Below are 16853 nucleotides of genomic sequence, written 5' to 3'. Positions count from 1 at the left end.
TGCATTGTAAAGAACCTCAACCCCCTCTAATAGCACATCTGGGATCAGATGTGTTGCTAGAAACCCCAACCCTCTCTAATAGCACGTCTGAGAACAGATGCATTGTAAGGAACCCCAACCCTCTCTAATAGTGCGTCTGAGAACAGATGCATTGTAAGGAACCCCAACCCTCTCTAATAGCGCGTCTGAGAACAGATGCATTGTAAGGAACCCTCTCTAATAGCGTGTCTGAAATTAGATACATTGTAAGGATTCTAAACCCACTCTAATAGCGCGTCTGATATCAGATGCATTGTAAGGAACCCCAATCTTCTCTAATAGCGCGTCTGATATCAGATGCATTGTAAGGAACCCCCATCTTCTCTATTAGCGCGTCTGAGATCAGATGCATTGTAAGGAATCCCAACACTCTCTAATAGTGCGTCTGAGAACAGATGCATTTTAAGGAACCCCAACCCTCTCTAATAGCGCGTATTAGATCAGATGCATTGTAAGGAACCCCATCCCTCTCTAATAGCGCATCTGAGATCAGATGCATTGTAAGGAACCCCAACCATCTCTAATAGCACATCTGGGATCAGATGCAATGTAAGGAACCCCAACGCTCTCTAATAGGACATCTTAGATCAGATGCATTGTAAGGAACACCAACCCTCTATATTAGCGCGTCTGAGATCAGATGCATTGTAAGGAACCCCAACCCTCTCTAATAGCGTGTCTGAAATCAGATGCATTGTAATAAACCCCAACCCTCTCTAATAGCGCGTCTGAGATCAGATGCATTGTAAGGAACCCCAACCCTCTCTAATAGCGCGTCTGAGATCAGATGCATTGTAAGGAACCCCAACCCTCTCTAATAGCGTGTCTAAAATCAGATGCATTGTAATAAACCCCAACCCTCTCTAGTAGCGTGTCTGAGATCAGATGCATTGTAAGGAACCCCAACCCTCTCTAATAGCGCGTCTGAGATCAGATGCATTGTAAGGAACCCCATCCCTCTCTAATAGCGCATCTGAGATCAGATGCATTGTAAGGAACCCCAACCATCTCTAATAGCACATCTGGGATCAGATGCAATGTAAGGAACCCCAACGCTCTCTAATAGGACATCTTAAATCAGATGCATTGTAAGGAACCCCAACCCTCTATATTAGCGCGTCTGAGATCAGATGCATTGTAAGGAACTCCAACCCCCTCTAATAGCTCATCTGAGATCAGATGCAGTGTAAGGAACCACAACCCTCTCTAATAGCGCGTTTGAGATCAGATGCATTGTAAGGAACCCCAACCCTCTCTAAAAAGCGCGTCTGAGATCAGATGCATTGTAAGGAACCCCAACCCCCTCTATTAGCGCGTATGAGATCCGATGCATTGTAAGGAACTCCAACCCTCTCTAATAGGGCGTCTGAGATCAGATGCATTGTAAGGGACCCCATTCCTCTCTAATAGCGCATCTGAGATCAGATGCATTGTAAGGAACCCCAACCATCTCTAATAGCACATCTGGGATCAGATGCAATGTAAGGAACCCCAACGCTCTCTAATAGGACATCTTAGATCAGATGCATTGTAAGGAACCCCAACCCTCTATATTAGCGCGTCTGAGATCAGATGCATTGTAAGGAACCCCAACCCTCTCTAATAGCGTGTCTGAAATCAGATGCATTGTAAGGAACCCCAACCCTCTCTAATAGCGCGTCTGAGATCTGATGCATTGTAAGGAACCCCAACCCTCTCTAATAGCGCGTCTGAGATCAGATGCATTGTAAGGGACCCCAACCCTCTCTAATAGCGCGTCTGAGATCAGATGCATTGTAAAGAACCCCAACCCTGTCTAATAGCGCGTCTGAGATCACATACATGGTAAGGAACCCCCACCCCCTCTAAAAGCGCGTCTGAGATCAGATGCATTGTAAATTCTTCTGAATTTGGTACAATTTTCCAATGACCTGAAAATTGCAGGGATCCTTTAGGGACACCCGTTGAAACCAAGGGTGCTAGAAACCCCAGTTGAAAAACACTGGTCTAATAGTTGATTTGGTGGTAGACGGGGCGTAGTAAATATATAGGAAGATCCTTGCGAGAACAAGGAAAAATCTCCTTCTGTCAGCTCTACAATCCAAACAGGATGAAATGATCGCGTAATATAAAATGTAACGTTTAATATAAAACCTACATGAGAACAGTGTCACAAACAGGCAAAGACGCTTAGACAACACAAAATATAATACAAATGTTGAATCATACAGCGCACAGCTGTGAGAAATAGTTAAATTCTCCCTGTGTCTCTCCTTTGAGTAGTGGGTGTGTGAGAGTAGTGGGGGTGTGTGAGTAGTGGTGGGGTGTGAGTAGTGGTGGGGTGTGAGTAGTGGGTGTGTGTGTGAGTAATGGGGGGTGTGAGCAGTGGTGTGAGTAGTGTTGGGGTGTGAGTAGATTAACTTGGGGTCATCCCTAGCAAGGCTGAGCACAGGACTAAGGTATCTCAGAGGTCGTTGCCTCCTAAAGAATATGTGGACACAATTACTGGCTTATTATCACACCCCCATTGTCTCTCTGTGTCTGAGACAGACTGGCCGGGTTGGAAGTGTATACAGAGGTATATAATCACAGCCATACTGATAAGGTATCATTATCCCACTGTCTCTCTGTGTCTGAGTCAGACTGGCCGGGTTGGAAGTGTATACAGAGGTAAATAATCACAGCCATACTGATAAGGTATCATTATCCCACTGTTACAGAGGGAGGACACACAGATGTAAGTATAGATGATACTGCTCAGAGGCAGGGTCCATTCTATGTAAAATCAGTATGTTGGCTGCGGCCTTCTCTCTGCGTGGGGAATACTCACAGCGCGGGGATAAAGTCAGCGCATTGTCGGCTGACTTAGCATTGATTTATCGCGCACTAAAACATGGGGCAAAATGGTATTCACTAAGGCACGTTCTATAGTGCCTGTCGCGTGCTACGCCATGCGCATGCACGCGCGTGGATTTTCAGTTGTCTGACGTCAGTTATCCTTTCTATACAAGTGCCGCGCGCGCGCACGGCAGGGAGAGGGGAGCCGACAGGCAGCGGCGAAGATGAGGAAATTCATCTTTTCACGCCACTGCCTGCGTGTGTGTGTGTGTGTGTGTGTGTGTGTGTGTGTGTGTGTGTGTGTGCGTGCGTGCGTGCGTGCGTGCGTGCGTGCGTGTGTGTGTGTGTGTGTGACCTTTGGTCCTTCAGTGTGCAGGTTCAGTGTGCAGTGTGCAGGTTCCCTCAGGAACCTGTGAGGGAACCTGCACACTGAAGGACTGGCAAAACCATTGCTGACATCAGAAACCAGTTTGGCTTCCCGCCCCTTACCTGTGACGCGAAAGCGGAAGTGACGCGACGGCAGTGACGGATGCGGAAGTCCACGGCGAGGTGCGAGTGAAGCACTGGGAAGCAGCTCCAAATTATACCATCCTTCTATCGGCAGTTCTCTCCACCATCCGTTTAATATATGGAAAATGTGAGTTTCCTTAAACATTTGTGATGAATACATTATTTGTAGTTCAAACAGTATGCACTATTGTGGTTTTCCTTTATTTACATACCCTGAGGGATATCCGGATTTCTGAGTTTTAAAGGGCTCCAGTCAGAGAGAGAAGGATCTCTGACATGCAGTAACTTACAGCGATTTTTGTGAGTTCGATTCCTATTGTTGTATACAGAATATTAGCAGTGATTTACCATCTGCACTATATATATATTTTCTTCTTTTTTATATGTAGCCCTTTTTCTGGACACCTACCTAAGGACTACTGGTCACTGTCTTAACACCTGTGGCTCCAGGAGATCTGAGCCTCCGCTAGCTGGGAGCCTGGGGCAATACACACTCATAACATAGCGCAGCACCTCCACTTACCCAGGATCCCCAGTACGAAAGATTTACCCTGGGCAAGAACCATACCATACATCGTGGGACAACCAAACTTTACTGCATCTGTGTGTAGCACCTCCTTGACAACACAACATGCATGAATATATATATATGCGAGTATATCATAACATGGATAGCACTTCCTAACACATTAACCGCTATTATGCTAAAGTGGCTCGGCCACACCTCAAGGGGAATACTGTCCTGTACAGCCGTGGCTCGGCCACGCTCTCATAGAGTATGTCCGTGTGACACTTGGAGAGAATGTTATCTATCCGCTAGCCACTTGCTAGTGTCTGTTCAAGTTAATACTAAGGCGGGATCAGCGCCTGATGACCGGTGTCGGTGCACTTGCAGCATACAAAATACCTCCCGGTCACGGCGGTGACCACGCCTCTTCTCAAAGGGTCCATCGCATCTGTTCCAGACCTTCCGCTGTCGCCGGGCTCCGCCGTCTGCACCCAGACGGCAGTATCAGTCCACAACTCTGAGCGCTTGAATCTGTCTAAGGTGACAATAACTATTCACTACGGGCGCCCCTACAGTATCGCAACCTACGGTGACGCGGGGAATACTCCTATGGACCTGGGGATAGTCTCTGGCCTACGCCGGCGGGTCACGGACCCCCTGCTCTCGCACTCCCTGTTCCGGCAAAACTCCAACTCCTTCTGCTAGCGTGGACCTTTCCCCCACGCTTCCTGTTCTCCTCCCCTACCAACCCAGCCTGTTCATTGGCTCTTCGCACCAGCTGACTCCTCCAAGGTTCGCGGGGGGGGGGGGGGGGTTAAAGTTCAGTCCTTTCTCATTGGTTCGCTGTTCGCGCGCTTCCTGGGCGCATGCGCGACCTTTCCTCTATACCAGTGACCTCGCAACATTGCGCAACAATATGGCGGCGCCCTGTACCAACCCGCCGTACAGTGTACACACACACAGTGTATTAACACATCCTTACATATATATCACGTTTTTCCCCTGCGCTCCTACTCAACTCCAAGCAAAGAAAATTCCATATCCTGGGACATGGAACTGTCCCATCAGAGGAAGTTGAGCTGCTATTTTACACATTATATTTGTAATTCACTTTTTTTGGTGTAAGGTATACCTGTGTACTATTTGTGTTTCACTTATTACACTAATTTATTTATTATCACTTGGAAGCGCCCAGTCCACCCACTCCCCCCCCCCCCCCCTTTTTTTGTAGTGTCTGCTCTAGGGAGGGACACCTGTTGATATAAAGCTTATGGTTGCTACAAGTAAAGTTAATTGGCTAAGGTGTATTGCTGTGTGTGTGTGTTAATGTACATAAGTTCCTGCGAAGACCCACTTCCCCTCGGGCGGAAGCTGTCGCAGGTGGAGGCGCTGCACCAAGTTATAAGTATTGTGCCGGGCCAAAGGACACACACACACACACACACACGCGCACGCGCGCAGGCAGTGGCGTGAAAAGATGAATTTCCTCATCTTCGCCGCTGCCTGTCGGCTCCCCTCTCCCTGCCGTGCGCTGCGCGCCGGCACTTGTATAGAAAGGATAACTGACGTCAGACAACTGAAAATCTGCGCGCGCACACACACACACACACACACACACACACTACTCACACACAACTCCACTACTCACACACACTACTCACACACAACCCCACTACTCACCCCCACCCCACTACTCACACACACACCACTACTCACACACACCACTACTCACACACACACACACTACTCACACACACACACACACAATACTCACACACCCCCCCACTACTCACCCCCCACTACTCTCACACACCCACTACTCACACCCCCCCACTACTCACACACACCACTACTCACACCCCCCACTACTCATACACCCACCCACTACTCACACACACCCACTACTCACACCCTCCCCACTACTCACACCCCCCATTGCTCTCACACCCCTCACTACTCACACCCCCCCTACTCACACACACACCACTACTCACACACAACCCCACTTCTCAAACCCCCCCACTACAAACACACGCACCACTACTCAAACACACCACTCACACCCCCCACTACTCACACCCACCCACTACTCACACACGCACCACTACTCACACCCCCCACTACTCACACCCGCCAACTACTCACACAACCCCCCACTACTCACACCCCCCCCACTACTCACACCCCCTCAATACTCGCACACACACACCACTACTCACACACCCCCAATACTCACACCCCCCACTACCCACACACCCCACTACTCACACACACCCACTACTCACCCCCCCTCCATTACCCAGGAGAGACACAGGGAGAATGTAACTATTTCTCACAGCTGTGCGCTATACGATTCAACAGTTGTATTATATTTTGTGTTGTATAAGTGTCTTTGCCTGTTTGTGACACTGTTCTCATGTAGGTTTTATATTAAACGTTACGTTTTATATTACGGGATCATTTCATCCTGTTTGGATTGGAGCGCTGACAGAAGGAAATCATTCCTGGTTATCGCAAGGATCTGTCCTATATATTTACAACGCCCCGTCTACCACAAAACCAACTATAAGACCAGCGTTTTTCAACTGGGGTTTGTTTCTAGCACCCTTGATTTCAACGGGTGTCCCTAAAGGGTCCCTGTAATTTTCAGGTCATTGGAAAATTGTACCAAATTCAGAAGAATTTACAATGCATCTGATCTCAGACGCGCTTTTAGAGGGGGTTGGGGTTCCTTACAATGCATCTGATCACAGATGCGCTATTAGAGAGGGTTGGGGTTCCTTACAATGCATCTGATCTCAGCCGCGCTATTAGAGAGGGTTGGGGTTCCTTACACTGCATCTGATCTCAGACGCGCTATTAGAGAGGGTTGGGGTTCCTTGCAATGCATCTGATCTCAGACGCGCTATTAGAGAGGGTTGGGGTTCCTTGCAATGCATCTGATCTCAGACGTGCTATTAGAGAGGTTTGGGGTTCCTTACAATGCATCTGATCACAGATGCACAATTAGAGAGGTTGGGGTTTCCTTACAATGCATCTAGATCTCAGACCCGCTTTTAGAGAGGGATGGGGTTCCTTACAATGCATCTGATCACAGATGCGCTATTAGAGAGGGTTGGGGTTACTTACAATGCATCTGATCTCAGACGCGCTATTAGAGAGGGTTGGGGTTCCTTACAATGCATCTGATCTCAGCCGCGCTATTAGAGAGGGTTGGGGTTCCTTACACTGCATCTGATCTCAGACGCGCTATTAGAAAGGGTTGGGGTTCCTTGCAATGCATCTGATCTCAGACGCGCTATTAGAGAGGGTTGGGGTTCCTTGCAATGCATCTGATCTCAGACGCGCTATTAGAGAGGTTTGGGGTTCCTTACAATGCATCTGATCTCAGACGCGCTATTAGAGAGGGTTGGGTTTCCTTACAATGCATCTAGATCTCAGACGCGCTATTAGAGAGGGTCGGGGTTCCTTACAATGCATCTGATCTCAGACACGCTTTTAGAGAGGGTCGGGGTTCCTTACAATGCATCTGATCTCAGACACGCTATTAGAGAGGGTTGGGTTTCCTTACAATTCATCTGATCTCAGACGCACTATTAGAGAGGGTTGGGGTTCCTTACAATGTATCTGATCTCAGACGCGCTATTAGAGAGGGTTTGAGTTCCTTACAATGCATCTGATCTCAGACGCGCTATTAGAGATGGTCGGGGTTCCTTACAATGTATCTGATCTTAGACACGCTATTAGAGAGGGTTGGGGTTCCTTACAATGCATCTGATCTCAGACGCGCTATTAGAGAGGGTTGGGGTTCCTTACAATGCATCTGATCTCAGACGTGCTATTAGAGAGGGTTGGGGTTCCTTACAATGTATCTGATCTCAGACGCGCTATTAGAGAGGGTTGGAGTTCCTTACAATGTATCTGATCTCAGACGCGCTATTAGAGAGGGTTGGAGTTGCTTACAATGTATCTGATCTCAGATGCGCTATTAGAGAGGGGTGGAGTTCCTTACAATGTATCTGATCTCAGACGCGCTATTAGAGAGGGTTGCAGTTTCTTACAATGTATCTGATCTCAGACGCGCTATTAGAGAGGGTTGGGGTTCCTTACAATGCATCTGATCTTAGACGCGCTATTAGAGAGGGTTGGGGTTCCTTACAATGCATCTGATCTCAGACGCGCTATTAGAGAGGGTTGGAGTTCCTTACAATGTATCTGATCTCAGACGCGCTATTAGAGAGGGTTGGAGTTCCTTACAATGCATCTGATCTCAGACGCGCTATTAGAGAGGGTTGGAGTTCCTTACAATGTATCTGATCTCAGATGCGCTATTAGAGAGGGTTGGAGTTCCTTACAATGTATCTGATCTCAGACGCGCTATTAGAGAGGGTTGGGGTTCCTTACAATGCTTCTGATCTCAGACGCGCTATTAGAGAGGGTTGGGGTTCCTTACAATGCATCTAGATCTCAGACGCGTTGTTAGAGAGGGTTGGGGTTCCTTACAATGCATCTGATCTCAGACGCGCTATTAGAGAAGGTTGGGGTTCCTTACAATGCATCTGATCTCAGACACGCTATTAGAGAGGGTTGGTTTTTCTTACAATCTCTCTCACAGCCCCCTCTCCCAGCATGCAGGTGGTTCCCAATCCACAGACAAATTCAGACCAGCCGTCCATCTCTAGCTGGGCGAATTTTTTTAATGAAGTTATTCTAACTGATAACCCTTATTTGAAATCTCTCTTTGAAGATCCTGTTGCTCATTGTCTTCTAGATGCTCCATAAACTAATCGTAAAATCTTATCTCTAATCAGTCCCCAGATGTTGTAATAACCAGAGGGGAGGGATGGAAAGATACTCCAGTTTCATCTGGTTAGAAGGGTAGTTTGTAAATCTAGAAGGTGGGTTGGGTGGGAGGTGTTAACTCAAGAAGATCCGGCATTGGGTTGGCTCATTCTGGGAAGGGTTGGTCTATAAATAGACAATGCAGTTGACATCTCTTGACATCTCCAGTTGAGTTCCTCAAGAACCCACCATGATGTTCCAGGCGGTCTCATCCCTCCTCCTCCTCTCTCTCTTCTCAGTAGGTTATGGGCAGGATCCCCGTTTCATCACTGCTTCCAACGGAGACCCTTGGGGAGACTGGGGGGATCTTCAAACTTGTCCTGATGGTTACTATGCCCGAGCATTCTCTCTCAAGGTGAGATATATATATAAAATTATTTCTTGCATGGCAATGTATATTGTGCTGTATATGGGATTCTGCAGGCACAGTAATTACCTGCCCCGCAGAACTTACAATCTAATATTTGGTTTACTCAAAGACAACTTCAGAGGCCAGCTTCTTTCTGCAAAAATCAAAAATTTTAACTGTTTTACTCTTTGTATGGGTTTCCCCTATTAATAATACTCCAGTCTTCCTATTACACGTCCCCTTTCCTTTCCCATAATATAAAATACCCGTTTCCCCCCTTAGAAATCTCTTTTTATTCTCCCAGAATCTTCTATTTAGAAAATGTTCCTTTTTTTTTTTGAAATCCCCCTTACATTTATGTATGAGAAGTATACCATGCTCCCCCTATAAGAAATCCCCTTTATATTTATCTATGAGAAGTATACGATGCTTCCCCTATAAGAAATCCCCTTAATATTTATCTATGAGAAGTATACCATGCTCCCTCCCCCCCTATTAGAAAACCCCTTTAATTTCCCATATTAGACACTGTTTTCATGATACTGTAAAGCAGATGGTATATATGGGAAATATTACAATCCTCGTTACTTCCCCTATTATAAATCCACTTTGAACCTCCCTATCACATCCCTCCCCCTTCCCTATGAGAAATCTCCTTACGTTCCCCTAATATAAAGCCCCTTTATTCTCCCCCTTTGTCTGCCCCTATCAGTGCCGTAACTACTGTGTCGCTAAACCACGATGATATGTTTGGGGTGGGGGCGCGAGAGTGCAGGGGGGGTCCAAAAAAGCAGGGGGGGGAGATCACAGGGGGGCACGAGAGTGCAGTGGGATCCCCGAGATAATAGTGGGGCCCCCAGCATTCCTCGGCCAGAAGTCTCTGCTCTCTGCTGGATGCGGGGCAATTACTGCACACAGGCAACCCCCTGCCTGTCTCCCCTCCCCTCCCTCCCCCTGCCTGTCTCCCCTCCCCCCTCCCTCCCCCTGCCGGTCTCCCCTGCCCCCTCCCTCCCCCTGCCTGTCTCCCCTCCCCCCTCCCTCCCCCTGCCTGTCTCCCCTCCCCCTCCCTCCCCCTCCCTTTCTCCCCTCCCCCCTCCCTCCCCCTGCCGGTCTCCCCTGCCCCCTCCCTCCCCCTGCCTGTCTCCCCTCCCCCCTCCCTCCTCGTCTGTCTCCCCTCCCTCCCTCCCTCCCTCCCCCTGTCTATCTCCCCTCCCTGCCTCCCCCTGCCTGACTACCCTCCCTCCCCCTGCCTGTTTCCCCCCCCTGCCTGTCTCCCCTCGCCCCCTGCCTGTCTCCCCACTCTGCAGGAGCTGGACCTGAGCAGGGTTAAAGGGTCAATCCCACATAGGGGCAAAGTGACCTAATGACAGGGACGTGTTTAATGGGTTAGTGACCTAATGACAGGGACGTGTTTAATGGGTTAAAGGGTCAGTCCCACGTAGGGGCAAAGTGACTTAATGACAGGGACGTGTTTAATGGGTTAGTGACCTAATGACAGGGACGTGTTTAATGGGTTAAAGGGTCAGTCCCACAAAGGGGCAAAGTGACCTAATGACAGGGACGTGTTTAATGGGTTAAAGGATCAGTCCCACGTAGGGGCAAAGTGACTTAATGACAGGGACGTGTTTAATGGGTTAGTGACCTAATGACAGGGACATGTTTAGTGGGTTAAAGGGTCAGTCCCACGTAGGGGCAAGGTGACCTAATGACAGGGACGTGTTTAATGGGTTAAAAAAAGGGTCAGTCCCACAAAGGGGCAAAGTGACCTAATGACAGGGACATGTTTAATGGGTTAAATGGTCAGCCCCACGTAGGGGCAAAGTGACCTAATGACAGGGACGTGTTTAATGTGTTAAAGGGTCAGTCCCACGTAGGGGCAAAGTGACCTAATGACAGGGACGTGATTAATGGGTTGAGGGGTTATGAGTAGTTATATACGAGATGGATACATTGTAACTGATCTTCCTGATACAGGTGGAAGGGAATCAGGGGAGCGGTGATGATACGGCTCTGAACGCGATACGGCTGCTCTGTGTTAGCAGCAACAATGAGGAATATTCAATCCAGTCTACTGAAGGACCGTGAGTCATTCACAGGACATGCACAGCCTCAGAGGTCTCTTCTTTACATGTACAGAGCTTTCCTAACCTCACAGGTCTCTTCTTCACATGTACAGAGCTTTCCTAACCTCACAGGTCTCTTCTTCACATGTACAGAGCTTTCCTAACCTCACAGGTCTCTTCTTCACATGTACAGAGCTTTCCTAACCTCACAGGTCTCTTCTTCACATGTACAGAGCTTTCCTAACCTCACAGGTCTCTTCTTCACATGTACAGAGCTTTTCAAACCTCACATGTCTCTTTTTCACATGTGCAGAGTTTTCCGAACCTCACAGGTCTCTTCTGCACATGCACAGAGCGTGCAAAACCTCACAGGTCTCTTCTTCACATGTACAGAGCTATCCCAACCTCAAACCTCACAGGTCTCTTCACATGTGCAGAGCTTTCCAAACATATATTAGGGTGACAGGATGTTGGGGAGTATAGTGAGGGGTGTATAAGGCAGAGAGGAGGGCAGCAAAATATTGCGGTGTACTGCTGCGGCACAGTTTATTCGAGCATTTGCCCGTTCTGTGCCGCAGCAGTAGCCTGGCGCGCGCCCGAGTGTGACGGGCGCGCGCCGAAGCAGCGGAAGAGCGCCCTCCGATCGGGGCGCTCTCCCTACCGCTGCCGGGTCCGCCGGGTCCCCCGGAACCCCCTGCCGCTGTCCCGCGATCGCGGGACACCAGGGCTCCCTCGGGGAGCCCTGGACGCGCGTGCAGGGGGCGCAGGCTCCCGAAGACGCGTGACCGCGCGTCTATGACGCGCGGCACGCCGAGGGGCGGCCACTTGCAAGCCGGGAAATCTCCCGGCTTGCGGATCTGGCCGCACTGCGATAAAGTGTGTCGCCAGTGTATAGGGAGGGAAATTAAGGCAGCTGGGAGGATAGCGGGTTGTTCGGGTATATAGAGAGGGGTATCACAAGAGATTAAGGGAGGGGGTGATACCACTTTACAGATTAAAAATCCCTTTACTCTCACCCTATGAGAAATCCCCTTTACTCCCCAGAAGGACGTAGGACAGGAGAAATGCCACTATATAGATAATTGGTTAGACCTCACATAAAGTCCTGTGCCCGTCCTACAGGTCAGGCCACCTCTGCAAGAGCGCCTAGGAAGTTTCCTCTTCACCACTAACAACGTCCTCCTTCTTCTCTCGCAGGTGGGGTTCATGGACCTCCCCTGTGTGGTGTCCCAACGGCAACCTCATCGCCTTCTCCTTGAGAGTAGAGACACCTCTGTGGTTCGGTGACGACACTGCCGCCAACAACATCATGTTTAAGTGCTCAGACAACTCGATACTAGAGGGATCTGGACAATCGTGGGGGACATACGAAGGCTGGAGCGAGTCCTGCCAAATAGGAATCTGTGGCATCCAGACCAAGGTGGAGCCAACCCAAGGAGACGGAGATGACACGGCCCTCAATGATGTCAAGTTCACCTGCTGTGTTGAAGACTATTACCTAGTTGGTCTACATTAAATCGGGAAGGTCTTGGAAGGGAGAGTTTAAGCCTTTAGAGGTCTCTAAAAATAGCTGGTGGAGATGGTTGGAGATGCAGATCTTTTAGGTCCCAAATTGTGAAATAAAATTGATATTTAATGTAAAATAAAATGGAAGTATTCATTGTGACTATTTGTATCCATTTAACTCATATTTTCTCCATATAACCACACCCCTATAACTCCTCCTATTACCCCATATAACTGTTCCCTATAACTCCTCCTATTACCCCATATAACCTCTCCCTATAACTCCTACTATTACCCCATATACCCGCTCCCTATAACTCCTCCTATTACCACATATAACTGCTCCCTATAACTCCTCCTATTAACCCATATACCCGCTCCCTATAACTCCTCCTATTACCCCATATAACCACTCCCTATAACTCCTATTACCCCATATAAACTCTCCCTATAACTCCTCCTATTACCCCATATAATCGCTCCCTATAACTCCTCCTATTACCCCATATAACCCCTCCCTATAACTCCTCCTATTACCCCAATATAACCGCTCCCTATAACTCCTCCTATTACCCCATATAACCCCTCCCTATAACTCCTCCTATTACCCCAATATAACCCCCCTATAACTCCTCCTATTACCCCATATAACCACTCCCTATAACTCTTATTACCCCATATAACCCCTCCCTATAACTCCTCCTATTACCCCATATAACCGCTCCCTATAACTCCTCCTATTACTCCATATAACCCTCTCCCTATAATTCCTCCTATTACCACATATACCCCCCCTATAACTCCTCCTATTACTCCATATAACCCCTCCCTATAACTCCTCCTATTACTCCATATAACCCCTCCCTATAACTCCTCCTATTACTCCATATAACCTCTCCCTATAACTCCTCCTATTACCCCATATACACCTCCCTATACCCCCTCCTATTACCCCATATAACTGTTCCCTATAACTCCTCCTATTACCCCATATAACTGTTCCCTATAACTCCTATTACCCCATATAATTGCTCCATATAATGTAACTCCTATTGCTTCATTTAACAACTCCCTATAACTCCTCCTATTACCCCACATATCCTCTCCCTATAACTCCTATTACTCTATATATCCACATATGAAAGAAAGTCATCTCCACATACCAGTTACCCCGTAGACCAGCCAGCAGTACTGCTGCGGCCAAGTTTATTCGAGCATTTGCCCGTTCTTGGCCGCAGCAGTAGCCTGGCGCGCGCCCGAGTGTGACGGGCGCGCGCCGAAGCAGCGGAAGAGCGCCCTCCAATCGGGGCGCTCTCCCTACCGCTACCGGGTCCACCCTGGACGCGCATGCAGGGGGCGCAGGCTCCCGAAGACGCATGACCGCGCGTCTATGACGCGCGGCACGCCGAGGGGCAGCCACAAGCAAGCCGGGAAATATCCCGGCTTGCGGTACCGGCCACACTTTAATAAAGTGTGTCGGTAGTGTATGTTGCCGTATTCGGGATATAATGAGCGATTGAGTAAGAATTTGATGTATTGCCCCATGAGGAAGAGACGTATTTTTGCAATATCGCAGAGGGGCAAATAACATGATCTGGAGGGGTCCTGAATGTGCGGGGGAATCAGAGGGGAGGGGCACGTATGACACCTAGGCATTTAGCTGGGGGTATCGGGGTCATGGTGGAGTCATCTATTCCATGCGAGGAATCCGGTGTCGGTGTAGAGTAAGAAGGAGGAGAGATGTGGGTATCCTCTGCATACTGAACGTGCGGTGAGATGGGGATGATATAAACCAGGAGAGGGCAGAGTCATGGAGGTCAATAGAATGGAGTGTGTGCAGAAGTGGGGTGGGGGGGGGAAGAGGTCCACAGGAGAGGTCCAAAAGTATACGAACTGTCCTTTTGTCAAGGGGAGGTCTGGAGTCCAGTTGCTGGAATGGGTAGCAGGCAGGCAGTGGTAGTGGACAGGCAGAGAGGTCAGAGGTGGACAGTTAGTGGTGGTGGTCATGGGACCAGCAGAGGTCAGAGGAAGGCAGCAGGTAGCAGTGGTCAGTGGACAGGAAGAGATCAGAGGCGGGCAGCAGGCAGATAGTAGTGGTGAGTAGACAGGCAGAGGTCAGTGGACTGGCCGAGGTCAGTATACAGGTAGAAGGTCAGTGAACAGGCAGAGGTCAGAGGTGGGCAGCATTGGTCAGGTAGTGTAGAAGGGTCAGAATAGGGTCTGGTACACAGCAACAGCAAATGGAAACAATGAGGCAGCGCGCCTGTTACTGAGAAGCCCAATAACCATGCAGGGAGGCACAGGAAGGGAAGGCGTATAAAGGGCTGGATGGGGTGAGGGATGGGTGCTGAGTATCACACAATCACAAGATACAGGGACTTCTCTGCAGGAATAATCAGCAGGCCAACAGCACTCCCAGTGACAGACCAGGAGTACTGCAGGCTTGGAGCGAGAGAGACCAGAGGTCAAACCCCACCCTGGACATTCTTAACACCTTGTGATTTGGCCTTGAGTCTGTATGTGTGTGTATGTCTGTAGATGTATGAGCGAGTGTGTGAGTGAGTGCATGAGTGGGAGTGTGAATATGAGTGTGTATGTGTGTATGTCTGTAGATGTGTGAGCAAGTGAGTGCATGAGTATGAGTATGAGTGTGAGTATGAGTGCATGTTTTGTGGCAAACTGCTCCTTTTATGTAGCGGTCAACCGTTTATTTCTCCATTAGTGATACTACACATTTTTAAACACTGTCACTTTAAGTCAAAACAAACTCATAAAAATAACATCTACTCCTGTCAGGAGTCTAACTCACATGCATATCCCTATCTGCAATATTGGCTGGCTAAGCCAGTTACCAACTTAAAAATAACACACAGGTAGAATAACATTGAGTCCTTAACTGTGAGATGGGGACAGCATCCCCATTAGATCCTCACATGCTGCAGTATGTGAAGGGGGGCGTCCTCCCCGAACTGGATGCAGAGGAGCGGCGATGCCTCCCAGCCTCCAGGTGAGAGAGTGGAAAAAGCAACTCTCTCTGCTCTAAATACCTGTTCTAGTAATTAGGAGAGCAGGTGAGGGAAAATCAGCACCATTAATCTCTGGCCTGGAGTTTCTATCCCACAGTCTCAGCAAACGTGAAACTGTGGAGTGGATCATTTTTTTCCCCTTTTTCCCCCCACTTTCGGCCTTAAAATTGGACAGACCGCTTCCTAATATTCTGGGACTATGTCACAGTGCGTATGTATGTGTATGTACGTGTGTGTGTACGTACGTGTGTATGTATGTACGAGTGTGTAGTGTGACATAGTCGCAGCTTTCTGTCTAAATGTATAGAAGAAAGTGCAGACGTAGTGTTGAAGTTATCCATTCCACAGTTTCTGAGACTGGGACAGAAACTCCGGGCCACAGTTTGCAATGGGTCTAGCTCTCCCTCACCTGCTCTCCTTATTAAGGAACGGGTATTTTTTTTTTGCAGCTGGCTTGGCTGTTTCAGTCTCTCTCCTAGAGCCTGGAGATATCGCAGCTCTCCCCTGTATCCAGTTCGGGGAGGACGCCCCCTTCACGTGTTGTGGTATCTAAAAGGACTCACTTGGGACCGAGTTCCCACCACGAACAGATAAGACTTAAACAAATGTATATTGCTGTGTCTATAGACTGCGGTTATTATGCTGTATCTAGGGACCCTAAATAAGAGGGTATTGTTTTAAGCTGGGGAACCAGGTTAGTTAGCCCAGCAGCAGTTAGAGAGGCTGAATCTGTGGTGTAGTTAGATCCCTGAATGGGATAGGATTTATTTATATGATTGCTTTGGTTTATTAAAGTGACAGTGTGTGAAATATTATATAACTGATATGAGTAAACCGCTGAAGGTTAATGACTGAGGGCCGCTTGCCTACACCTGTTAAAGCTGCAGTCCCTTAGTGGGATGAAAACAGAGCAGGCAGAAGCCTGAGTTAAGCAACGTAACGCTTTGTGTTATCCTGTTATTTGTCTAACTAACCCTAGAAGACTGTGTCGTGAAGAGCCCAGACAGACGTCAGCGCTACAAAAGAAGGGCGTTTCTCACAGTATATATATGTGTATGTAAGCATTTCTTTATTTATATAGCAATACAGCAATCCGTGGGTGGGGAAGGAACATGTCCACGTAGAAGATATAACCCCAGTTAGCGCACTCAGTCATAACCTGGCTGTGTGGTGAAGGAATTACAATCATTAAA

At 48.5% G+C, this 16853-nt stretch overlaps 3 protein-coding genes across 3 annotated transcripts in view; all 3 read left to right on the top strand.

The window, feature by feature from the left end:
* Positions 1-12645, top strand: part of LOC142471433 (uncharacterized) — a 62088-nt gene extending 49443 nt beyond the window's left edge. The window contains exons 7-9 of the mRNA XM_075578237.1: positions 8890-9071; positions 11040-11146; positions 12326-12645. Of these exons, the coding sequence (XP_075434352.1) occupies positions 8890-9071; positions 11040-11146; positions 12326-12644 (608 nt within the window). The 3' untranslated portion in view covers position 12645. The remainder of the gene's footprint in view (positions 1-8889; positions 9072-11039; positions 11147-12325) is intronic.
* Positions 1-16853, top strand: part of LOC142470867 (vitelline membrane outer layer protein 1 homolog) — a 230000-nt gene that overhangs the window by 121347 nt on the left and 91800 nt on the right. The gene's annotated exons all lie outside the window — the stretch shown is intronic.
* Positions 1-16853, top strand: part of LOC142470864 (vitelline membrane outer layer protein 1-like) — a 112784-nt gene that overhangs the window by 86142 nt on the left and 9789 nt on the right. The window lies entirely within an intron of this gene.

Source organism: Ascaphus truei, chromosome 20 (genome assembly GCF_040206685.1).
Source record: "Ascaphus truei isolate aAscTru1 chromosome 20, aAscTru1.hap1, whole genome shotgun sequence".
Lineage (NCBI taxonomy): Eukaryota > Metazoa > Chordata > Amphibia > Anura > Ascaphidae > Ascaphus > Ascaphus truei.
The sequence above is the reverse complement of the archived record's forward strand: the minus strand, read 5'-3'. Positions and strand labels throughout refer to the sequence as shown.